The following is a 24,445-nucleotide window of genomic DNA, read 5'->3' on the forward strand; positions in this document are numbered from 1 at the left end:
CTTGCCCGTTCTGGGTGCTGGTGGTGGTAGTGAGGGGGTGATTATGTGTGGGCAGGCTTGCAGTGCAATATAGCCAAACTTTCAGACTTTTCTCTAGAAAAGTGTCTCTCTCCTCCCCCCCTCCACAAGTTATGTTCAGTTGTCATTTTTCATCCTTAGGAAAAGCCCTCTGGATGGAGTGAGTTTGTTCATAGCCACGGGCTATTCTGGGATCCACTTCATTCATTTCTACACTGGTGATGGTGCCATCTTTTACAGGGTGGAGACCAGATGAGAAAAATATTTCTCAGTCCCTCACATCTGGCCTGGCTTCAGTGTGAAAACTCAGTTATTGGTGTTGTGTTGCCATTTAGTAATCTCCAGGCTTCAGAAGTTATAATCCTGATTGGTTTGGGGTCTGCCATTCGTCCTTATAAAATACCCAGGCCTTTAAAGTTTGTAGTCAAAAGACATAAAGGATTGTGCACACAGGCTTACACCAGTACTGAAGCTTGAACGCAGGGCCTGGGCGTTGTTCCTTAGCCCTTCTGCTCAAGGTGCTGTACCACTTGAGCCACAGTTCCACTTCTGGCTTTTTGGTGGTTAACTGGAGTCTCACCCTTTGCTGTTGGCTTCAAACCTTGATCCACAGATCTCGCCCTCCTGAGTAGGTAGGATGGCAGGCGTGATCCACCAGTTCCTGGCTTGCATTTTCTTTTCTCTTTTAATATTAGAAAAAGGCCCCTAGTTTGTCACCGCTCCAAATCTCAGGGTGTACTTTTCTTTTCCTTCTTTCCCTGATTGTTTCTCTTAGAAGATAAATGTGAGCAACACATAAGTGAACTTGGAGGGAAATAATAAAAAAAATCAAGTTGAGCAGGTACCCCGGTGCCGGATAGAGGCGCAGAGCTGGCGGGCGGCTGGCCGGCCCTCCCGCAGGCTCCGCGGCGGGACCCGGCGACCGGAACCGGCCGCCAAGCCCAGACTGGCGCGCGTTCTAAAATGATGACAAAGCCCGCCCCGAATCCGGGACGCGCGCGCCGCCTGGGCCAATGGGCAGCCAGAATGAGGTTGAGCGACGGGCGAGCGCCAGCCAATGCACACACGGCTTGTTGTGAGGTGGCTGCGGCTCCGGCATTATAAAGAGCGCCACGAGTCGGCATTGTCAGGCGGCGGCACCGCGCGGGGCCGGGTGGGGGTGAGGGTGTTTTGGCGGCAGCTGAGGAGGAAGCGCGGTGGGGACGGCTCCGTCGGCGGGCGGAGGCGAAGCCGGGGTAGCGCGAGCTTGAGCGGGGCCGAGCCCGGGCACCTTCCCCGGCGGGTGGGGACGAGCGGCCCCCGGCGTCATCGCGGCGAGGTGAGCGGCCGGGCCTGCGGGCCTGCGGGCGGGAGTCCGGGCGGGCCGCCGGCCTTGGCCTGACGCGCAGTTGGGCCCCCCGCTCGTTTGCAGGAGCCGCCGCGGCCTGGTCCGCCATGTCGGAAGCAGGAGAGGAGCAGCCCATGGAGACGACGGCCGCCACCGAGAACGGGCACGAGGCCGCCCCTGAAGGCGAGTCCCCGTCCTCCGGGGGGGCCGGCCCCGAAGCGGCGGCCGCGGGGTCCGGAGGTGGGGCCGCGGCGGCCCCGAGCGGGAATCAGAACGGGGCCGAGGGCGACCAGATCAACGCCAGCAAGAACGAAGAGGACGCGGGGTAGGTGCGGCCGCGGCGGGGCCCGGGCGCCGCCTTTGTTCCGGGGCCGCCTTTTGTTGGCGCCACGCGGCGGGGGGAGGGGCGGCGGCCCGGGGATCGGCTCCCGGCGCGCCGGGCGGCGGCAGAGGCGGCGGGGCCCGCCCGCCCGAGTTTGCCGGGAGTTTGCCGCCGGACTCTGGCGCCGCCCCGGAGTCCCTTCGCGCGCTGCCCGGGGACCGCGAGGCCCGGAAGAGGGGAAGGAAGCGCAGGAACCGGGGCCTCGGTCGGGGCGAGGGCTGCGCTGGGGCTGCGGGGGCGGAGTTGGCGCGCGCAGGGCTCGGCCTTCCTCCTCCTCCTCCTGCCAGGGGGTGGGGCCACGGCTGAACCCCTTGCGTCCCGGCCCCGGGCAGCCTGGAGTTGGGTAAGGGAGGTGGCGCTTAAAAGTTGGCGTGCGTGTAAAGACACATGGGTTTCTAGTTGTGCAGCGGTCAGGGCGCAGACGCCCGACCAGGTGTGTCGATTGCCTTCCCTCGGCCTGCGGCTGTGTGTGTGTGTCGCTGGGCTTTGTTAAGAGGCCAAGTTCAGTTGAGATTGGAGGGCTGCAGAGAGGCTCAAGCACCCAAAGGTGGGTGCAGACTTTGTCCACAGGGCCAGTCTCAGCTCTTTTAAGACCTGTTGTCATGTGTCTCGCCCTACCCATTGCAGAAAAATGTTCGTTGGTGGTTTGAGCTGGGATACCAGCAAAAAAGATTTAAAGGACTATTTTACTAAGTTTGGAGAAGTCGTTGACTGTACAATAAAAATGGATCCGAACACTGGACGGTCAAGAGGGTTTGGGTTTATTCTCTTCAAAGATGCTGCCAGTGTGGAGAAGGTAAGCTCTGTACTGTATACCACAAGTCTGCTCTGCAGTGGTGGTTTAAGGGCAAGTAGAAAGGCTAGGGACATTGCTTCTGAGGGGGTAATAAAAGCAGGTATAGGTGCTGGAGTGGCACAGGATTGTTCACAATTGTTTACTGCACTATATTGCTCTGCCTGAGTATGTTGCTACACTTTACCTATGAGGAGAGTCTAGTATCAATGAGAATAAATGTTGAACCCCATTTTATAGGAGGAAAAAAATCTTGAAGCTTGGAGAAAATTAAGAGGCAGAGGTAGATTGTGTAGATTCCTTTACTCTTAATCACTGCTGCTTTGTTGGAAGGACATGAGCCCTAAGCTGTTAGGCAGCACAGGCAGAGGCTTTAGGAATCAGGACTGATTTATAGGTGTTTAGGTGAAGCAGCTGTGCAGGTCTGGAGAAAACAGGGTTGAGGAGTCCAAGCAGGCACATAGCTTGAAGGAGGATGAGTACATTTTGTGTACTTGAGTGCTGGAGTCGTGGGACTGAGAGAAGGTCCTCCAAGGTTATGTTGCTGTGTTTGAACAGGTCCTAGACCAGAAGGAGCACAGGTTGGATGGCCGAGTCATTGACCCTAAGAAAGCTATGGCTATGAAGAAAGACCCTGTGAAGAAAATCTTTGTAGGGGGTCTGAATCCTGAAGCTACAGAGGAAAAAATCAGGGAATACTTTGGCGAGTTTGGAAAGGTGAGTCTCTAGAGGAGGAGTAGCTTGCTGCCGTCCTGAGGCACTTGTTTTCCTGGCTCAGGTAGCCTGACCACTCAATTTCTTTGTAGACTGTTTTGTGCGTAGGGGAGGTTTGGACTTAAAACTTTGTCTTTAACAGATTGAGGCTGTTGAACTCCCAATGGATCCCAAGTTGAACAAAAGAAGAGGTTTTGTTTTTATCACTTTCAAAGAGGAAGACCCTGTGAAAAAGGTTCTGGAGAAAAAGTTCCATACTATCAGTGGAAGCAAGGTAAGGTGTCTCAGACCTGCTGCTGGAGAGCCAGCCTTTGCAGGTATGGGTCAAGGGCTTGCTGAATTAGCCATACCATATCTCTTCTGTGTCTGCTTCCGTGGTTGGGGCAGGACAAAGAGTTGACAGAGTGGTTGGAGCATGGTCAGTAGCTTTAAGTGAGGGGAGTGAGTCCAGGATGTTCAAGTTTCAGAAGATTGTAGAGTTTGCACAGTTCGTCTCCTCCTGGTGAAGTTTTTCCTACTCCAGAGTTTTCTCCCTCTTTCCTCTGTCTGTCCCTTTGGCCAGTCCGCCCCAGGCAGAACTGTGGTCCTGGCCAACTTAAATCCATGGCTAATTTTGTTTTCTTTTTCCCTCTTTTTTTTTTTTTTTTTTGGGTCCGGTCGTGGGGCCTGAACTCTGGGCTTGGGCACTGTCCCTCAGCTCTTCAGCTCAAGGCTAGCGCTCTACCACTTGAGCCACAGTGCCACTTCCGGCTTTTTTCTTTTTGCTTATGTGGTGCTGAGGAATCGAACCCAGGGCCTCGAGCATGCAAGGCAAGCGCTCTCCCACTGAGCCACCTTCCCAGCCCCTCCCTCATGTTATGTTGTATGCGCCTACATAGCTTGGCAGTTAGGAGCGTGAAGGTGTGGCAGGCAGGGTGAGATAGATCGCACCTGGATGGTGTTCAACAGCCTCAGTCTGTTAAACACAAAGTTTAAGTCTGAACCTCCCCTATCCAGAAAACAAAGAAAATCTGGATTAATCTTTTAAAGCAGTGGAACTGCTGCTGGGTTTGGGAATAAATGTATGGAATTGGCTGTATATTCCGTATTTTGTATAGGATGGAAAAAGTCACGTGGGGGGAGCAGGCTTGTAAATAGAGTCCAGTGTGTATCAGGACCCCTCCCCAAGTTGTGGGCAGGCAGTCACCCTGGCCCTACCCTGAGCCTCAGGTTTTATCTGTATGGTGGAGGTCATAATCTCAATAGAATATTCGAGTGGGATGAGTATCTTCTGTAAAAGAAAAAAAGAGTAAGCTTTTAGGTACCCAAGACACTATCTAGGAAGTCTTCTGACCCTCTTGCCCTGCTCCTTGCCACTGGGATTTGTCTCCCAGGCTTTGACTTCCTGTCCTCTTGGCTTTTAGTGTGAAATCAAGGTGGCTCAGCCCAAAGAGGTGTATCAGCAGCAGCAGTATGGCTCTGGGGGCCGTGGGAACCGAAACAGAGGGAACCGAGGCAGTGGCGGAGGTAAGTGGGATGTGGATGAAGACAGGTCCTGCGTGCTGCCTCTGGCAGGGTGGGCAGGCAGCGTGTGAAGTGGGAACAGTTTTTGGGTGGGGACTATGTGCTTGTGCTGTTGTGGCTCCTTGGAATGAAGAGCTTAGTTCTTTTCACTCCTGTGGCTTGGGGCCCCAGGGCAGAGGGAGCATCTGCATTGCACTGGCGTGAAGGTGGGGGGGGGGCATGGTGGGTTGTGCTTGGCTCTGTGGCTGTCCTCTGAGTCTTGGTACATCCGTGGGCAGAAAGGTAGAGCTGTGCCAGGCGCTTACCTCCTTCCATCCCAGGCCCCTCTGACTCCAAAGCCTGAACTGCATCTTTTTCAAGGCCAAGCTGCCAGGAAGGGTGGGGTGATTGAGTAAGCCACCTGTACTCCAAGTAAAGCTAGCACTCTGGCCTCCAGATTGGGTCTCAGGTAGGTAAAGGGCTGGGCCCAGGGCCGGCCCTCTACATCAGAACAGTAGCCCCTTGGCTTGTGCCTGAGTTGCCATAGAACCTCGCCACCCAAAGGGCAGGATTTCCTCCATCCTAGCTCCTGCGTGTGCTAAATGGTCCATGGGCCCCTGTGCCCTGCTCCCCCCACAGGTCAGAGTCAGAGTTGGAATCAGGGCTACGGCAACTACTGGAACCAGGGCTACGGCTACCAGCAAGGCTACGCTGGTAGCTACGGGCCCAGCTATGGCGGCTACGACTACTCGCCCTATGGCTATTACGGCTACGGCCCCGGCTACGACTACAGTAAGTAGGAGAGGGATGCCCCATTAACTATCCCCTAGGGGAGGCAGGTCAGACAGTGCAGGGGCCGCTGGCAGCAGGGGCTTTGGAATCAGACAGGCCTGGCTCAGTCAGGCACTGGAGTTCCTGGATGGAGCTCTAGCTCTGGGACCAGTGAGCCCTACTGTACAGGGTTTTTGAGGATCCTGTGAGGAAGCCTGTCAAGCACCTGGCACAGGGTAAATGCTCAGTAAGTAGTCGCTGCTACGTTGTTCTTATCCCTAGGTCAGGGTAGTACAAATTACGGGAAGAGCCAGCGACGTGGTGGCCATCAGAATAACTACAAGCCATACTGAGGCAACAGCAGGAGCGGCCAACTGACGCCCGCACACGCTTTGTTTGGATATGGAGTGAACACAATTATGTACCAAATTTAACTTGGCAAACTTTCTATGGCCTGTCCCATGTGCATCTTATTTAAAATTCCCCCCTTGGAAATCAACTCTCCTGTTTACTATTTCCAGAGCTCTAGTTGTTTTAGGCAGCGTGTGATGTCTCAGGCCAGAGCGGCATTAGGGGCTTTTATTACCAGGTTACCCAGAACCAGATTGGAGGGTCTGCTTCCTTTGGCTGCTTTGCAGCCTGGACCTGCGGACCCTGGTTGTAAAGAGTAAACTGCATTTTAGGAAACCAGTGTCACCTTTTAATTTTATATTATTTGTGTCATACATTTCCTGTAATGGAAGTGTTAATTTTACTGTACTTTTTGGTACCTTTTGGGAATCTAATGTATTGTAAGGTATTTTACACGTGTCCTGATTTTGCCACGACCTGGATATTGAAGCTATCCAAGCTTTTGAAATAAAATTTAAAAACCCTTACTAAGCCTGGGTGAGTGTGGGAAATGCTGTTGCAGACACTATGGGACAAGACACTCAGAGCTGGTCCAACAGTTGTTCCAGATCTGGTGGCACCTGATAGGCATACGTATTCTACACCTTTACTATGCCAGTAACTAAAGTGTTGAAGGTGAGTGGATAGCTTTTTCTTTGTGCCAGCACTGTCTGAGCTTCTTTGCGCTAGGCTAGTGCTCTACCGCAGCGCCACTTGTGGTTTTCTTGTGGTTACTAGGTCAGCTTTGAGATGCTAGGATTACAGGCATGAGCCGCTGGTGCCCAGTAAGTAGCTACAGATGGTGAGAAACCATAGGAGCAAGGGCACTCACCTGGAGAATGAGCTGGCTTAGGGCTGAAGCCTCAGGGTCTTACAACTTCTCACTTTCTCTTCCATATCTGAAAGACAAGACCCTGGGTCACCTTTTTTAGCCTTCACTGTCCTGGCTAGAACAGCAGTTTGCACTTTGGGACCCTATAAAAACCCCAAGGTCCTATGGCAGGTCAGCCTTCACTGTCCCAGGCAAATATGACCAAACCCCGGGGCTTTGGTTACCAATGAGGCAGTGTGGAGACGAGGAGTGCTGCTTGCTCTGCTTCCACCATGAGGGAATGACTGCTCGTTACCAGCGCAGTCCATAGCCATGTCTAGTTAGGTAGAAACCAGGGGCTGTCCTTCCCAGATATTAGCAATGCGGGGAGCATCTCAGTATCTGAGGGTGTTTGGAGCACCCGAGCTTCCACTTTTCTTCTAGGGAACCTTGTCTCCCAAAGACCAGATTAGCTTTGGTCTTGAATTTTTCTACTATCCAGAGGACACCCTGGCTCCTCTGGAGCAATGCTGGGGATGCAGCTTTCTGGCCCCAGGTTGGGTTCTAGATGCTATGTACATAGCCATTCAGGCTCCAAGCTCACTTGTCAGAATGGCATCCATCTTTGTCACCACTTGAAGTGCGTTGTCCAGACTAAAGCACATGGGGGGCTTAAACTTTAGGACATTCCTCCCGGGACCGTCAGTGCTCAGCAAGATGTAGTTCTCCTTCAGTCTGTAAGGACAGAGTACCACAATCAGCCTGGTGGTGGTCAGTGCCTGGGATCTAGCTTTGTACCACCTGACCATTCAGGATCCCAGAGTTCACTGGGAGAAGGTGCTGTGGGCTGACAGGGCTATCACACCACTGAAGATGAGGAAGGCTTGGGCATTAGTACTAAACCATGCATGCATGCTTCACAATTTTAGCAGGACATCAGTTTTTCTGTGTGTAAGTCTGAGGGCAGGGAGCGAAGAATAGAGCCTTCATCTTGTGGCCACTGTCCCAAGTGTGCCTCCGGGAGAGCCACTTACATTTCCAACTTTGTCTATGAAACTACACTAGGACTGCACCTGAGAGCTGGACTGTTTGGGGTTCTCAGCAGAGGGAGTTGCCCTGGGTTAGGGTTGCCACTCACTGGGCACACACACATCAGCTGCCTCAACCTCAGGCCCAAGGTGCCAGAGGCATGCTGTTCTACTCGCTGCCCCAGGCTGGGAACCCATAGTGTTTTAAGAAAATACCTGGATACCAGGTATTCAGCCTCTTCAGTTGCTGGTGTTCTTGTGGCTTCATCTCTGACCAGATCTACACCCACGAAGAGCCCAGTGCCTCTGGAGGAGAGAGGACATCTCAGGCCAATAATGGAGGGACTGCAACCCTTGTTCTCTTTCATCAAGGCCCCCCCTTCTCCCCCCCCCCCATTGGAAACTACCTTGGCTTCTGCTCCCTGAAAGTGGGGTGAAATCAGTTCCTAAGGGGTCCCCAGGTGTGGGTACAGGAGAGGGGCTGGTGGTCAGCTGGCTAAGGTTGAGTCACACCCGACTACTATGTGTAAGCTGCCAGTCTTGGACTTGAACTTGGGGCCTGAACACTGTCCCTGGATTTTTTCTATCAAGGCCAACAGCTCCACTTCCAGCTTTTTTGGTAGTTAGAAGAGTCTCATGGACTTCGCTGTGTGGGCTGGGTTCAAACTGAACATATCTCTTGTCTCTTGAGTAGCAAGGATCACAGGACTGAGCCAGCAGAGCCTCTCAGTTCCTCTTATCTAAAGAGTGGACAGTGAGGTGGAGGGCTGGCTAGCAAGCCTGACAGTTGAAACCTCAGTAAAACAGAAAAGCAGTGGGTCCTGGCAGGTATTGGTTAGCTGCTGCCCCCAGAGCCTTACCTAATGTCCCCGATGATGGGATGCTTGGCTTTTTGCTGCCTGAGGAGCTCCATCAGGAAGCTGCCTACGCAGGAGGCATGAGCCTGGAGCTGCTGCTGCTCCACAACATCAAGGACTGCCAGGCCCACAGCGCAAGATACAGGGCTGCCACCAAACTGAGCCAGGAAATAAGGTGTGTCAGATGTTCAGCACACTGGGTCACCACACAAGGGCTGCAACAGGCACACAAATGTCCCCCAGTCTCATGAGACCATCCATCCTCCCAGGCCCTAGGTGACTACCCAGGGGTACAGCAGGAAAGTTGAAGACTAGAGAAGAGGTGGTATCTGAGCACAAGACAGGTCCCCTCACTTCCAACAAAAGGCCCACACCACCAGAGCTCACCCCAGAGAAATCACTGGTGGTGGTACAAATCAGCTGTTGGTTAAACTCAGGGAAGATACAAGGATACAAACCACAAGCTATGTGCCTGGGTGCCACAACTGGCCTGTCAACATGGTGTTTCTAAAAGTTGGTAAGTGATACTGCCCCAACCCTGTATTTCTGACATCTGGCTACACTCAGCATGGGTGGCTCCTCCCTCTGAGTTATCTGGAGTACTTTGTTTTACATGTCAGAGGGTCAGTAACAAGATGGGAATTTTTTCTTCAAACTGCATTACAAAAACAGTGGCTCATACCTGTAATCCTAGCTACTCAGGAGGCTGAGATCTGAGGATCATGGTTCAAAGCCAGCCTGGGCAGGAAAGGCTATGAGACTCATCTCCAATAAACCACCAGAAAACCAGTGGTGGCGCTATGGCTCAAGTGGTAGAGAGCTAGCCTTGAGCTGAAGAGCTGAGGGACAGCACCCAGGCCCAGAGTTCAAGCAAAAACAAAACAACACAAAACCAAACAGGCACAAAATTTAAAGTTTAGCTAGAGGTGGCACTGTGGCTCAAGTAGTAAGAGTTGCAAGCCTTGTGCACAGAGGCTCAGGGACAGAGCCCAGACCCCAAGTTCAAGCCCCAGGACCAGCAAAAAATAAAATATGAAGTTTACTGTTATGGCAAATGTACAGATCTGCACAACTTCCTCCACAGTGAAGCTTCCAGGTATTTTCACCCTCACTGGCCCCAGGTAGCCACCTGCTTGCTTTTTCACTGCAGCTTTGCCTTTCCTATAGAGGCCATAGAAATCCAACTGTAGAATAGGTGCCCTTTTGTAAAAACCCATCTGCAACAGGTTAGAGAAATTTATCCATACTGTAAACTCAGTTTGTCCGCTGTTGTATAATATTCCATTGTGAACACTCATCCTTTGTTTATTCATCTGTTAATGGACCCTTGAGTTTGTTTTTTTGGTTGCTGTGAATAAACCTATGAATATATACAGCCATTTGTAAACCCTATATTCTCATATCCTCAGGTAAAGTACCTTAGAAACAGAACTATTGGGTTATGTGATACATGTTTGACTTTGTAGACACACTGTTCTAAAGTGGTGATTGTGTTATATTCCCATATTCCCACTAGTATTTGACATTCTAGCTGTTCTACATCCACATTTGCTACTGTCCATCTTAGCACAGGTCCCCAATTCTATTTAACATTTGAGCCCTGCCTCCCCCAGTACTGGGGATTGAACTTATTAGCCTCCCACTCACACAAGCATTGAGTCACATTTCTAGCCCTGTCCTTGAAATTTTCAGTCTGCCTCATTCTTCCAAGAAGCTGAGAGTACAAGTGTGAACCACCACATCCAGCAATCTAAGGGGGGGTTAAGTAACACTATGTCTCCCCCACCCTCACGGTCACCCCAGAGGACCACAGAAGCAGATGAAGAGAACTGGGGAACTCAGGTTTAACATAGAGTGGTGACTGGCTAGAGGTGGGTAGCAGCCCAGTGGTGTCAGGGTAAGTTACAACAGAACAATTTTGCCTTTGTGGACCAGCCCCTACACTCTTAAGCACCCAGAGTCCTGATCCTCGTGACCTTAGCTCATTTCTTGGTTCAGTGGGATCTGTCTAGCATAGATAGTGACCCATATATAGGCTCAAGGGCAAGGCACTTGAAGCACAGAATTTAATAAGGAGAAGGCAGGCTGGGAAGGTAGCTCAGTGGAAGAGTGCTTGCCTCGCATGCATGAGATCCTGGGTTTGATTCCTCAGCACCACATAAACAGAAAAAGCCAGAAGTGGCGCTGTGGCTCAAGTGTTAAAGCTAGTCCAGGCCCAGAATTCAAGCCCAACGACCGGGGTGAGGGAGGGAGGGGCTGGGGGAGAGGGAAAGAAGACAAGTGGCTGGCTTTATTGGGAGCTGAAAGGTAGCAGTCCCACAGGCGGCCATATTGGTGATATAAGCCAGAAACACAGAAAGCTAGTAGAAACAGATGGGAAAAGACAGAATAGACACACCTGAGTAACAGAGCAGGGCAGAAAACTCCCAGGCAAAGGTAAACAATATCAATAAAAACAGATATATGAGCCGGGCGCTGGTGGCTCATGCCTGTAATCCTAGCTACTCAGGAGGCTGAGATCTGAGGATCATGGTTCAAAGGCAGCCTGGGCAGTAAGTCCGTGAAACTTCTCTCCAATAAACCACCAGAAAACTGGAAGTGGCACTAGCTCAAGTGGTAGAGCGCTAGCCTTGAGCTGAAGAGCTGAGGGACAGCGCCCAGGCCCAGAGTTCAAACCCCATGACTGACCCCAAAATAAAAACAGGTGGAAGACTGCTCTGGAAGACAGAGCAGTTGAAAATATTTGAAGGCACAATGGCAACAGATCTGTTGGCGTTAAAAATCATAAAAGCCAGACTCTGCCTCATGCCTGTAATCCTAGCTACTCAGGAGGCTGAGATCTGAGGATCATGGTTCAAAAGCCAGCCCAGGCAGGAAAGTCCATGAGATTCTTATCTCCAATAAACCACCTGAAAACTGGAAGTGGCGCTGTGGCTCAAGTGGCAGAGTGTTAGCCTTGAGCTGAAGAGCTGAGGGACAGCGCCCAGGACAAGTTCAAGCCTCATGACCAACCCACCAAATTTTTTTTCATAAAAAATGATAATACTGGCAAAAGTCATGATAACCGTTTTCAGACTCAGGCAGTGAGACCAAGGCTGGCAGCAGACTCAAATGCCTGCCAAACTCACACCTAGGACCCGGGTCACCATTTCACCTGCTGTGTGTGCTCTCTGGGTCTGCCCAGTATTTATGGCAGGCATTTGGTTAGCACTGAAGTTACTTGCAGAAGTGGTGAATGGATAAGCAGTGTGAGGAACAAGGCATCTTCCAGGAGCTCTGTTCTGTTCCTAACCTATAGGGCCACTCATAGGTGTGGAAGCTCACTGTGCCATTGCTTGTGAACTAAGGAGATGCCTGACAAGCCCTTTGCTCTTGCCAGTGGCTGCCTTGACAAGCATAGGCTGAGGTGGGATCACAAACGGCCAGGATGTGACTGGTTGTAGGTCTTTTGGTTAGTCATTGGGGCTGAACTGGGCCTGGGCGCTGTCCCTCAGCTCTTCAGCTCAAGGATAGTGCCCTACCACTTGAGCCACAGCACCACTTCTGGCTTTTTTTTGCCTATGTGGTGCTATGGAATTGAACCCAGGGCCTCAAGCATGTGAGGCAAGCACTCTACCACTGAGCCACCTTCCCAGCCCTGGTTGTAGGTCTTTTAAGAATTGTCACACTTGCTGGATAGCTGCTAACCTAAGCTGGCAGAGATTGGCCAGTGGTGAGAGCTGAGGGCTTTTCAGGTTCTCTCCACCAAGTGAGGCTATTGTGGGCAGTCAGTTGTCTGCAACTTAGAAGAGAACCTTAACCAGAACCCAGCCATTTCTACTTCCACCCTCCAGAATTAGGAGAAATAAATTGGAGTGTTTTTTGGGCTGCCTTGTATTTGGTTATTATAATGACCCAAACTAACACATAGATTGAAGCAGCAACCAAATATCTTCCCACAAAACACAAGGCTCAGAGGGCTCTGCATTTGAGCTTCAGCCACAGATGGGCTCTGGGGTATGGCTGAAGAGACAGAATGCTTAGCTTGCAGGCATGAGGCCCTGACTTCAAATCTTAGTACCACCAAAAGAATAGATCATCTCAATTTTATATAAAAAGAAAGGTGGGAATATTCCCAACTCCACTTATAAAGGCAGTAGGACCCAGATATCAAAACTCAAATTACACAGGTGGTGGTAGTAGCTCACCCCTGTAATCCTAGTGACTCAGGAGGCTGAGATCTGAGGATTGAAATTTCAAGCCAGCCCAGGCAGAAGAGTCTGAGACTCTTACCTAGCAAAAATTAACTAGCTGGGACTGGGAAGGTGGCTCAGTGGTAGAGCGCTTGTCTTGCATGCATGAGGCCCTGGGTTCGATTCCTCAGCACCACATAAGCGAAAAGAAAAAAGCCGGAAGTAGCGCTGTGGCTCAAGTGGTAGAGTGCTAGCCTTGAGTTGAAGAGCTGAGGGACAGCGCCCAGGCCCAGAGTTCAGGCCCCATGACTGGACCCCCTCTCTCCCCCCCTAAACCCCCCAAAACAAAAATTAACTAGCAAAAAGCTGGAAATGGCTCAAGTGGTAGAGTGCCAAACCTTGAATAAAAAAACTAAGGAGCAACATGGTCTCCCTGATAAGTGGATGCTAAATCCAAAATGTTAGGTGATACGACAAAACTAACAGGACTTAAGAAACAAAGAACTCCCACTCATCTGGTTGAACCACTACTAAATATCCCCATGCTGCTGATCACATATATGGTATATAACATGTGAACACCGTTATATGTTACAGACTGTGATAGACAATTTGCTCCAGGAAAGTTAGAATGAACTTGTGACTTTAAATGAGCATCATTATTCCACAATACTGTGAAATTCCGGAAATTATGTAATCACTTAATCACAATAAAAAAAAAAAAAGAACCTCGGGGAAGGTAGGGAGGGAGGGGATGGTAGGGGGAAAACAATGGAGGGGGTAACAATGTTCAAGAGGAAGTGTACTCATTACCTCACTCATGTAACTAACCCTTTGTATAGTATCTTTACAATAAAAAACAAAACAAAACAAAAACTAAGGAGCAGTGGCCAGGCCCCTATTCAAGCCCAAGTCCTGGTGCACACACAAATTATATATAACAAAAACACCCTAAAGTTACAAGAAAAATTCTAGCTACATTTTCCTTCTGAAAACAGGTGCCAAGTACACAAGTAAAATATAAGCAGAGTACTGTGTAAAATAACAATAACTCACTCAGATTTGTCCTGGGTATGCAAAGTCTGGTTTGATCCACAGCATTGTGGAAGAGGGTGGGCAAGAATCCCATAAACTCCTTGTTAACAGATTAGAAGAGCAAAAATTCAATACATAAAAAGAATGAAGAAAAAGCCGGAAGTGGCGCTGTGGCTCAAGTGGTAGAGCGCTAGCCTTGAGCTGAAGAGCTGAGGGACAGCACCCAAGCCCAGAGTTCAGGCCCCACGACCGGACCCCCCCCCCCAAAAAAAAAAAAAAAAGAGTGAAGTAATACTGAATTCCTTTTCATAGTTAAAATTTAGTAGCAGGAAATTCATAGAGATCTAGAAGATCTCAGTTTGAACCCAGACAAGGCAGAAAAGGCTGTTAATACTTCATCTCAAAAATAACCAGCAAGGCCAGGTGCTGGGGGCTCATGCCTAGAATTTCTAGCTACAACTCAGGAGACTGAGCTTTGAGGATCCCAGTTCAGAATCAGCTCGGGTAGGAAAGTCCATGAGACTCATCTCCAATTAACCACCAAAAAACAAGAAGTGGAGCTATATGGCATAAGTGGTGAGTGAAAAAGCCCAGTGCCCAGGCCCTGAGTTCAAGCCCTAGTACTGGTATCAAAAATAAATACCACAAAATAGCAAAAAGCCAAGCTGGAGGCATGGCTCAAACAGTAGACTACCGCTTAACAAGGAAGCCAAGCAAGTGCAAGGTCTTGAAGTCAGACATCAGTACTGGAAATGATTGTCAATAGAACGTTTATTTTGTGGTGGTAGGTGGAACACAGAACTTTGTCCATACCAAGCACATGCTCTGCCACTGAACTATACCCCCAGCCACAAACGTTGCACTAAATGGACAAACAAGCCCAGTGTTCTACTTGTGTTTAGCTACTATAGGAAGTCTCACCCAGTGTAAGGAGAGAGCTACTACTATTTGGAGGTAAGATTTTTACCTAATCTGACTGTGGTGGTTTTAAACCTGCAATCTCAGTACTTGGAGGATCACAAGTTAGAGGCCAGCTTGAGCTAGATAGTGAGACCTCATATCAAAAGCACCAGAACAGGGGCTGGGAAGGTGGCTCAATGGTAGAGTGCCTGCCTTGCAAGCACGTGGCCCTGGGTTCGATTCCTTAGCACCACATAAGCAGAAAAAGCCAGAAGTGGCGCTGTGGCTCAAGTGGTAGAGTGCTAGCCTTGAGTTGAACAGCTGAGGGACAGCGCCCAGGCCCAGAGTTCAGGCCCCATAGCTTGGGGAATGGGGTGGGGGTGGGGAAGAAACATCTTAAATTGAGGCTACATACCCACCATGTATCCTAGCAATTCCCTAGGGGTCAGTTCCTAACCTTTTTACTCTGAAGAAAAACCTTGCATATACAGATCAGACTCAGAAAAACTTGTCAGCAGCAAATCAGAAAAACAACCACTTCAAGGCATTCAACAGAAATGGAGTCACTGGTATCCTAACCCAGTGCACACTGTGAGGTAGTCAAACCTCTCTGTGGATGATCCTTAGGAACATCATGTTAGCTGAATCCCCCACAAAATCTCCAGAGTACGTACAGAAGAAACAATGGGGAGGGAACTGATTGGAGTACATTACTTATGTGCGTGGAACTGGCGCAATGAAACCCTGTACCTGCCATTGGGCCTGGCACATCATAGTTTCTTGCTGGAGGGAGAGGGGCTCTGCATTCTCTAAGTATTTTATAAGACACAATCTCTTAGCGGCAGCTTTTGGCTGACAATCATTTTTAAGAATGTTTTGCAACAGTAAAAGAGAAACTGACCTGGTTGTGGCTTTCCTTTGCTGGGCACCGAGCTGGCCCATGGCCTTCATTGACTTAGGAGCAGCTGATCACAGGCGCCTAAGCAGAGCCACAGCCCTCTCTTGCCTTGGAGCCACTACTTACCGTGTTGAAGTATTCCACGCCGGTGGCTTCAAATGCCCTCGCCACAGCTTGGGTGGTGGCCACACATGCAAGAGGGTGGCCATTGCCAATGGACTTGCCCATGGTGACAATGTCAGGGACAAAGTCTTCCCCCTGCAGCTGGAAGGCCCAGAAGTGCTTGCCCACTCGGCCAAAGCCAACCTGGATCTCGTCTGCCACGAAGACCCCTCCGGCTCTGCGGACGTGCCTGTGGTGGAGGGTCAGGGAACTGTGGCTAGAGGGGTTCGACCAGGGGACGGGAGATTCTGGGGCTCTGAATCTTTGCCCTGCCAGCTGTTATACTGGGGGTGGGAGTGGGGTGGAGGAGGAAAGACAAATGGGTGATCTTTTTGGAGACATTATTTTAAAGGCTTTGTTTCAAAGAGTCCTGGCAAGCAGACCAGACTGTGGTTGGAATTTGGAACAGAGTTTGGGAAACCCAATTACAGCCTGTCCTCCCTGGGGCAGACCCAGGCCACCAACTCACTCTGCCACTCGGGGGAAGTAGCCAGCAGGAGGGATGATCTGCCCACCAACACTGGGCAGAGACTCAGCGAAGAAGGCTGCAATCTGGGGACAAACCAGAGTCAGGAGTGCCACCAGGAGCTCATGGGTTCTGCCTGTGCCCACGGCTACCTAAGCAGAGGCCCCTCCTTTGGGCCCCCCATCAGGCCTGACGGATTGTGACCCTTACCTTCTGGTCACCCACATCCCTTTGAACTTGGCACGCCCCTCCCCTCCAGGCCTGTTCCTTTCCCCAACTCTCCTTGGTGACATGTCTGTCACCCCTCTTGCCAGGGACAGAAACATCTAGATCCTCAACCTATCCCATCCCTCATCTGCTCAGCCAAGCACACAGCCTGGCTCCCATCGGTGACATCTCTCAATCTATAGCTTCTTCTCCACCTGGCTGCAGACCTGCCTGCCTCTGCTGTGGCCTTCAGCAGATGCCATTCAACCTCACACCGCTGTCCCTCTCTTAACCTCATCCCCAAGTCTCTGGCCCTCTTGCTGGGTGATTGCCTGGCTGTGTTCTGCCCTGGATCTGCTCCTGAGCCTATGTCGGGGCCATGGGATAGGCTGGGGGGTTGGGGAAATGTTGCCCTGCCTTGGCCCGGCAGGGCGCCATTCTTCATTGGTCCCACAGATGTGGCTAGTGAGCATCTGAACCTACAGGCCAGGCTTCCCTGATTTGGTTCTTCTAACCTGGCCTGCCACTCCTGTAGCAAGGTCTCCAGAGAGCACCCACCCTACGTACAATGGCCCCCTCTACTGTCAGGGTGGTGGGCACTGCTCTCCTCTGCCTGTCCATAGTCTACCTTAGCCAGGCAGCACACTGATCTCTGCATTCCTGCTCTTGGGCTGCCTCATTCACCCCTGCCCTGCACACCGCTTGGAGGGCCAGGTCTGCTTGCACTCCCACCCCAAGCCTGTGCATTCAGGTCTTACCTGCTTCCTGAGCTGCTCAGCCTGGCCCTGCACTCAGTCTGCCCTGCTCAGGCGGTCCATCCTCCCCTGTGCCCACCCTGCCTACACTAACTCCACTCACTACTGGGGTCAGCTGGCCATCTCCTCCAAGGTCCCTACCTCACCAAGCCTGGTGCTATTTGGAGCCCTTAACAGCTGATAACTAGCTGCACCTCCATCCATGCTCTTCCCAGTGTACTCAAAACTGCTGGGCACCTAAGCAGCCTCCCTTCCCCACTAGATGCCCAAAGGACAAGGCCTCGTCCTGTGGTCTTCCTCTGGGTTCCCAGCATCTGTCACCATATAGTGCCATTCACTGGTGTGGCCAGATATGGGTGTGGTTACCTCCCGACCCTTCTCCTGAGCACGGGCGATCACACGCTTCACCTCGGTGGCATAGGCCTCTGCTGGGTTGGGGTGGTCCTCTCGGTAGGGGCCTCGGTAGGTGTCTGGGAGAGGTGCCTAAGAGAATGACACCACCATGTCATCCCTGCATGGGAGCCGGCACCAACCTGTTGCTTCTGTGGGCAGTACGTACCACATGGACCCACTCCTTCTGGCCATCCAGGTCTCGGAACTTGTAGGGGCTGATGTCAATCAGGGAGCTCAAGTGACCATGATAAGCACTGTGGAGAGGAAGGCAAGGCTCAGGGCCACCGGGCATGTACTCCTGGTCATGGTCCTGAGCACTGTCTACCCACCTCTGAAGACAACACAGGCCCTGAGTCAGCCGTTGGGCTATGTGAGGCTTTGGGCCTGGAATATTAGATTTCTTGCAAGATGGCCCACTGACGGAGCTGGGATGTTGGCTCAGTAGTAGAGTGCTTGCTTCGCAGGCATTAGGCCCTGGGTTCCATTCCTCAGCACCACATATGCAGTACAAAGCCGGAAGTGGTACTGTGGCTCAAGTGGTAGAGCGCTAGCCTTGAGCTGAGAGACAGTGCCCAGACCCAGAGTTTAGGCTCCACAACTGACCCCCCCCCCCAAAAAAAAAAAAATGATGGCCCACTGAACTGGGTGCTGGTGGCTCATGCCTGACCCTAGCTACTCAGGAGGCTGAGATCTGAGGATCATGGTTCAAAGCCAGCCTGGGCAGGAAAGTAAGAGATTTTTATCTCCAATTAACAACCAGAAAAAGCGAAAGTGGTGCTGTGGTTCAAAGCGGTAGAGCACTAGCCTTTAGCGAAAAAGCTCAGGGACAGCACCCAGGTCCTGAGTTCAATCCCCACAACTGGGGATGGGGGGGAGGAGGGATGAAGATGGCCCATTGGCTTCATCTAATCATCCTGCTGAGTTGACGGCCTCAGGAGGCAGTAGGCCTCCTTCAGGGGGTATAATGAATCTCCAAGGCACTAGTATGCTCTAAATCTGGCCCAGGGCCTTTGCACGTAATACACTTGACACTTGGGAGCAGCATCTGTCATTACACAGTGCTCCCTGCCCAGAACAGTGGCTGAAGATGGCCTCTGAGATGGTGTCTGGGGCCAGGTCACGTGTGTCATGCTGTTCCCAATGGCTCATGGTGCTCCTCTTCCTGGCCTAAGGCACCTAAGGCCAGAGCCTCTGGGATTGCCAGCAAGTCTGCGGGCCCACGCTCCAGGCAATGCAGAGCTGGGAGCTGTACTTACTGGTCTAACACCACCACATCCTGGTGTCCTGTGTACTGGCGGGCCAGTCGCAAGGCCAGGTCATTGGCTTCTGACCTACAACAGAAAAGGTGATTAGGAAATGCCACCCAGGGGGCTTTGCCAGGCTTGAGGAGCCTCTGCACCAGCAAGAACGTTCTCAGGACAGCCTCTGCCTGTTCATTGGGAAAACATCATATCCCACCCAAACTATACTCTATTGAGTCATGAAACACCAAACAGTGTTTATCTTTCTATGTGACCAGGGGATTTGCACAAAAGCTGAGATGTGAACTCTGGGCTTGAACTCTGGGTCTGGGCTCTGTCCCTCAGCTCTTCAGCTCAAGGCGAGCGCTCTGCCGCTTGAGCTACAGCGCCACTTCCGGTTTTCTGGTGGTTTATTGGAGACAAGAGTCTCACGGTCTTTCCTGCCCGGGCTGGCTTTGAACCATGATCCTCAGATCTCAGCCTCCTGAGTAGCTAGTATTATAGGTGTGAGCCACCGGCACCTGGCTGAGATTTTTTTTTTAAAGGCAAGTTCTCACTATGTAGTAGAGATGGCCCTCAACTTGAGATTCTTCCAGTCTCAGCAGAAGGTGACTATGTATAGACATGCCAAGCTGGAGCTGTTTGTCAATGGGCAGTCAGGACCTAGAGTCTTGAGGACCTGGGCCCATGATAAAAATTATCCAGAAGCTGGGCGCTGGTGTTTCACGCCTGCAATCCTAGCTACTCAGGAGGCTGAGATCTGAGGATCATGGTTCAAAGACCGTGAGACTCTTGTCTCCAATAAACCACCAGAAAACCGGAAGTGGCGCTCTAGCTCAAGCGGTAGAGCGCTCACCTTGAGCTGAAGAGCTGAGGGACAGCGCCCAAGCCCAGAGTTCAAGCCCCACGGCCGACAAAAAGTAAAATAATCTAGTTTCCAGTACATAGATGATAATTCCAAGGCAATGGATAAGCTCCCAAAGGGAAAGGCTTAGAGAAAAATGGCCTAGCACCAGCCCAGCAGACAGAAGAGTGGCTAAAGCTTGAAGTGAGCAGGTATCCTGGAAGCAAAGCATACCAGAAAGAATGGCAGGCCTGCCACATGTGCTGACAGGTGAAGGAGCAATGGGGCGCCACTGGATTTGGCCACCTTTATATAAAGCCACCAGTGGCAGGATGCCAGTGGCTCAGGCCTATAATTCTAGCTCCTCTGGAAGCTGAGATCTGGAGGATAACAGTTTGAAGATAGCCCAGGCAGAAAAGTCTGATAGATTTCATCTCTGGGAGTCACCAGACAGAACAGCTGGTACACAGGCTTAGTGCTACAAAGCCAGGCTAGAGTCATGGCTCAAGCAGTTGAGTGCCAGCCATGCAAGCAAGCCAAGTGAACTCAAGGACCCCAAGTTCAAACCCCAGTACAGGGGAGAGGGGTGTTAGTGGGGAAGTCACTGGAATCACAGATCAAGCCTGTGGAGAGAGCCAATAGGAATGACCCTATCTCCTCTGTTGGGGAAGCACTGACTTTCTGCTCTTCCCAGGAGCTTCCAGTTCAGGCACCGTATCTCTTAGCCAGCACCTTTCCAAGAACTGATGCTTCCTTAACAGTAAAAGATAGCATTCAAGGAACTGCTAGATGCATTAGATAATGGCATGGTGGACCCGGAGCCTTAGCGTCATTCACATGCCACTACCTACCATTTCCTGGAATGTTTGATAAAGCTGTCTGGGTCCCTCTCCAGTGTCAGCTCACATTCTTTCCTCCTCTGGCTCCTCCAACGTGCAGAAACACCTTGCCTTTGTAGCACTGTGCCTGGCACAGGCTTCTGTGTGATGGCCAACGCTGAGCAGAACTCCTCCAATGGAGCAGAAGCGCCCTTCTTTCCCCTACTTCCTTCCTAGTAACTAAGCCTCGGTTCCATATCCTCCTTTCCATCTCCCAGGACAGATCAGGTCCTCTGCTGCTTCAGGCCTCTTTATATATATAATCTTCTCCAGAAAATTACCACTCTTGGTAATGTTATACTTCTTTGTGGAATCACTTGATGTTTCTGTTTCTTAATGAGCAACCTGAGAGTAGTAACTTCAGGCTGTATCCAGAAGGCAGAATTAAAGGAATACATCACCTCATGAAACCTCTACAATGATCCTGCAAGAGACGCAATGGTGGTGGTTTTTTTTTAGGGGGGAGTCGGTTGTGGGGCTTGAACTCTGGGCCTGGGCACTGTCCTTCAGCTCTTCAGCTCAAGGCTAGCGCTCTACCATGGTGAGCCACAGCACCACTTCCAATTTTCTGGTGGTTAATTGGAGATAAGAGTCTCACATACTTTCTTGCCCAGGCTGGCTTTGAATCATGATCTTCATGTCTCAGCCTCCTGAGTAGCTAGGATTATAGGCGTGAGCCTCCAGCACCCGGCTGGTGTTCTTCGATAACAGAAGGAAACTAGATTTGACTGAAAAAGCATCAGCATATGCAGCATATATGCAAGCCTCTGCCCCAAGCCTGCGCTTGTTTGGTTTTCCTGTGCTGTGCCCATGTGGGTGACCTTCTTCTCCAGGCCCCACTCTCGTTAGGGGCTGGTAGCAGTCCACTTACCCAGAATTCAGGAAATAAAACACACAGAGCTTCTCTGGCAGCGTCTCCGACAGCCTCTGCGCAAAATCCACGATGTTGTCATGCAGGAAGCGGCTGTTGGTGTTGAGCACCTGGTTCTGGTCATGTGCGGCTTGAACCACAACAGGGTGGCAGTGCCCGACTGCAAAAGGGCCACATGGCCAACTCCACTTAGCCAGTCCCAGCAGGCCTCCCTCAGCCCCAACAGGCAAACCCCACTAGGGGAAGATGCAATTCAGAAGGGAGAGGTGGAAAGAGAAGAGTTGAAGACAGAGGGAGGGGAGAACAATGGTTCTGGAAAGAAAAGATCTAGAAAGTTCCTGAGATTCCAGAGGAACAAAAAGATTCTCTGGGTTTGAGGTAACCACCATTTTTTTTTTTTTTGGTAGTTAATTGGAGATAAGACTTTCCTGCCCAGGCTGGCTTTGAACTACAATCCTCAGAATCTCAGACTCTTAGGTAGCTTGGATTATAGGTGTGAGAAACCAAGCCCTGGCTTTTATCCTTCACTTTAACCACTTCTCTAGCGGAAATCCTATCTAGAATAATCTAGGCCTTTAAGGAACCTTCTGGAGCACTTCTGCTTGACCAAGGCAGGGCTAGGTGATAACCATCAGTGGGTTCGATTTCACCATTCAGTAGGGGTTGGAGGTAATCCTGATTATCCAAGAAACCAAGGATAATGGTAACTGACAATGCGTGTGGAGAACTCACCAAATGCCAGACACATTCAAACTGTTATACTAATTAACACATTTAATTCTTTGCACCTGAAGGTGGGCAGTTAGACGCACGCTGTTTATGAGCAAATGAGCAAACAGGTGTAGAGAATTAAGTAGCTTGTTCCAGATCAGTCAGGGGTGGGCACGGATGGGAACCCAGGGAGGTTGGCCCTAGAGCCTTGGCTTTTAACCTCCCCTTTAATCACCTCCAATGTGCCCGCTAAATAGCATCTCCCTTTCAACTCTGGCAGTTGCAAAGGACTGAATTCTCATGTCAACTTCCTTCATCACTTGAAATAGTCAATAGAGCTGAAGGTCTGCCAGGGGCCAGGGCATGTTGGTGCTCCAGTGACCCCAAAGGAATGGGATCCACACATCTAGGTCTGCCTCTTGCCTGGTTTAGCACAGTTATGGCTTGGAGACTTCAGATTAGGCCTCTGCCCATGGATAACATCTCTGTTCAACACCATACTTCTCTACTACCACCTTGGGGGCCAAATTGACAGATGAGGCCTCCTCTGTCTGAGGCATATCTGCCAGCCCGAGGAACGATACTGACCGTGAGCCACATTGTTGATGCAATCGATGTATTCTGCCCCTTGTTCGTCATACAAGTACTGTCCTTGGCCTCGGACGATCTTAACAGGATCCTCAGGGAAAAAGAGTCTGCAGGAAGAGCTGTGGAGACAAGCAAGGAACTGTCAGCCATATGTGAAGCCTCCCTACCCCCCCCCACTTCCCCCCCCAAGCGTGGCATCCACCCACCACTTCACTAGAAAGGACAAAAGTTTGAGGGTACAAGCCTCCCCCACGCCACAGGAAAAGCCCTCAACAACGCTGGCCAGCAGCCCAGGGGCCCAGCCGTGGCCCACCGGCCCGCGGGGAAGCCAGCCCCAAAAGTTCCCCCGCCAGCCCCCGTCTCGGGCCCAGGGCCCGGCTTACGTGCGGCCCTCCTCGGGGCCTAGGACCCCCCCCCTCCAGCCCCCCACTCCCTTCGTCTGAACTTTCCACCCTCCAGCCGGGCCCCGGTCACGCAGAAGGGCCGCCACTGGGCGCGGTCGGGGGGCAAAGATCATTCCTTCAGAAAAAGGGGGTGCAGAGGCCGCAGTCGGGATCGAGCGCCCCGGGCGCACCCGGCCTGGGCCCAGCCAGGCGGGACTGGGACGTCTCGGGCTCCTCCGCGCGCGCGCGTGTGTGTGTTCGTGCGTGCGTGGCTGCGTGTGTGCGCGTGCACCTCCCGCGCCCCCACGCGCCACCCCCGCCGCGGTCGGTACCTGAGGAGCCGCCGTCGCAGTGACAGAGTATCGGTCTTGGCGCGCCGATCCGCGGCCATGGCGCCGCCCGGGCTGTCAGTCAGAGCCGAAGAAGATCCCAGAGCCCGCCCCGCGCGCGCGCGCGCGCGCGCGCCTGGATCTTATCCCTGCCCACGCCGGCTCCGCCCACGCCACGCCTGGCCACGCCCACCCCGCGGCGTTGACCACGCCCACCCCGCGGCTTTGTCCACGCCCACCCCGCGGCTTTGGCCACGCCCACCCCGCGGCTATGGCCCGCCCTGGAGATGCGCCTTAAACCCTGGGGCCTGCATCCCTGGGCGGGTCCCCGCTCCTCCGGGGTTCTTCTGCCACCCGTGGGGTGGGGAGAGCCGGGTTGGAGCCCCACCCCTTACCGATCATCCCCTTGCCCTGGCCTCAGAAACATCTGGGTCCTCTTTCCTCCAATGTCTGCGGGTCTCTCTAACGGGGAGAGGTCTCCACCTCCCTCACCTGGGCCTAGAAGTTACCCAGAAGCTTTCGTATGGGCCGTGGCTCTGCATCTTGATCACCTGCAGGCACTTTACCAACCCCAAGCCTTTTCGCTGGAGCTGAGAGTTACAAGGACTGTTCTGGGCTGAGGTGGAACCTAGGAGAATGGTAAACACCTAGAGATAAGAGCCTAAATTGCCCCTCCAGGCAGACAACAACAGCCCTGACTTTCTGGTCAGACAAGGCCTCACGGGGACATTTCTGAGATTAGGAGCAACTGAACCACCCCTCTGACGGGGACATTTTTGAGATTAGGAGCAGCTGAACCACCCCTCTGACTCGGACTAATAGTTTCAGAGAAGTTCTTCCATTTTTGATGGGCTGGTACTGGGGCTTGAGCTCAAGGTGTAGGTGCTGTCCCTGAAGTTTGAGGTTCAAGGCTGGATCACAGCTCCATTTCCAGCAGGCTTTTGGCAGGTTGATTGGAAGGAAGACTCACCTGGACTTATTCTTGAGTAGCTTCCTGAGTAGTGAAGAGTTACTGAGCCATCGGTACCCTGGCTTTCAG

At 51.8% G+C, this 24,445-nt stretch overlaps 2 protein-coding genes across 6 annotated transcripts; one reads left to right on the top strand and one right to left on the bottom strand.

Moving 5' to 3' along the window:
* Positions 1 to 1,168: 1,168 nt before the first annotated feature.
* Positions 1,169 to 6,365, top strand: Hnrnpab (heterogeneous nuclear ribonucleoprotein A/B). Of its 2 annotated transcripts, XM_069993794.1 has the most exons (8): positions 1,169 to 1,336; positions 1,430 to 1,670; positions 2,355 to 2,523; positions 3,079 to 3,237; positions 3,377 to 3,508; positions 4,638 to 4,740; positions 5,356 to 5,508; positions 5,770 to 6,365. In XM_069993794.1, the coding sequence occupies exons 2-8, from the start codon at positions 1,453 to 1,455 to the stop codon at positions 5,838 to 5,840; spliced, it is 1,005 nt and encodes a 334-aa protein (XP_069849895.1). In that variant the 5' UTR covers positions 1,169 to 1,336; positions 1,430 to 1,452; the 3' UTR covers positions 5,841 to 6,365. The 2 variants fall into 2 exon arrangements, with proteins under 2 accessions (XP_069849895.1, XP_069849896.1); XM_069993795.1 differs by lacking the exon at positions 5,356 to 5,508 and having other exon boundaries at positions 1,174 to 1,336.
* On the bottom strand, positions 2,466 to 23,504 carry Phykpl (5-phosphohydroxy-L-lysine phospho-lyase). Of its 4 annotated transcripts, none has more exons than XM_069993792.1 (13): positions 23,410 to 23,504; positions 22,695 to 22,813; positions 21,396 to 21,555; positions 18,818 to 18,892; positions 17,728 to 17,815; positions 17,535 to 17,651; positions 16,210 to 16,292; positions 15,705 to 15,930; positions 8,577 to 8,731; positions 7,933 to 8,022; positions 7,293 to 7,423; positions 6,710 to 6,776; positions 2,466 to 3,081 (listed from the first exon to the last, which is right to left on the bottom strand). In XM_069993792.1, exons 1-12 carry the CDS (start codon positions 23,466 to 23,468, stop codon positions 6,727 to 6,729), a joined length of 1,353 nt encoding a protein of 450 aa, XP_069849893.1. In that variant the 5' UTR covers positions 23,469 to 23,504; the 3' UTR covers positions 2,466 to 3,081; positions 6,710 to 6,726. The 4 variants fall into 4 exon arrangements, with proteins under 4 accessions (XP_069849893.1, XP_069849892.1, XP_069849894.1 ...); XM_069993791.1 differs by lacking the exon at positions 23,410 to 23,504 and adding an exon at positions 23,147 to 23,222; XM_069993793.1 differs by lacking the exon at positions 2,466 to 3,081 and adding an exon at positions 6,041 to 6,149 and having other exon boundaries at positions 6,731 to 6,776.
* Between the last annotated feature and the right edge of the window lie 941 nt (positions 23,505 to 24,445).

The sequence above is a fragment of the Dipodomys merriami genome, unplaced genomic scaffold, assembly GCF_024711535.1.
Source record: "Dipodomys merriami isolate MVZ:Mamm:240054 unplaced genomic scaffold, mDipMer1.0.p SCAF_44, whole genome shotgun sequence".
Lineage (NCBI taxonomy): Eukaryota > Metazoa > Chordata > Mammalia > Rodentia > Heteromyidae > Dipodomys > Dipodomys merriami.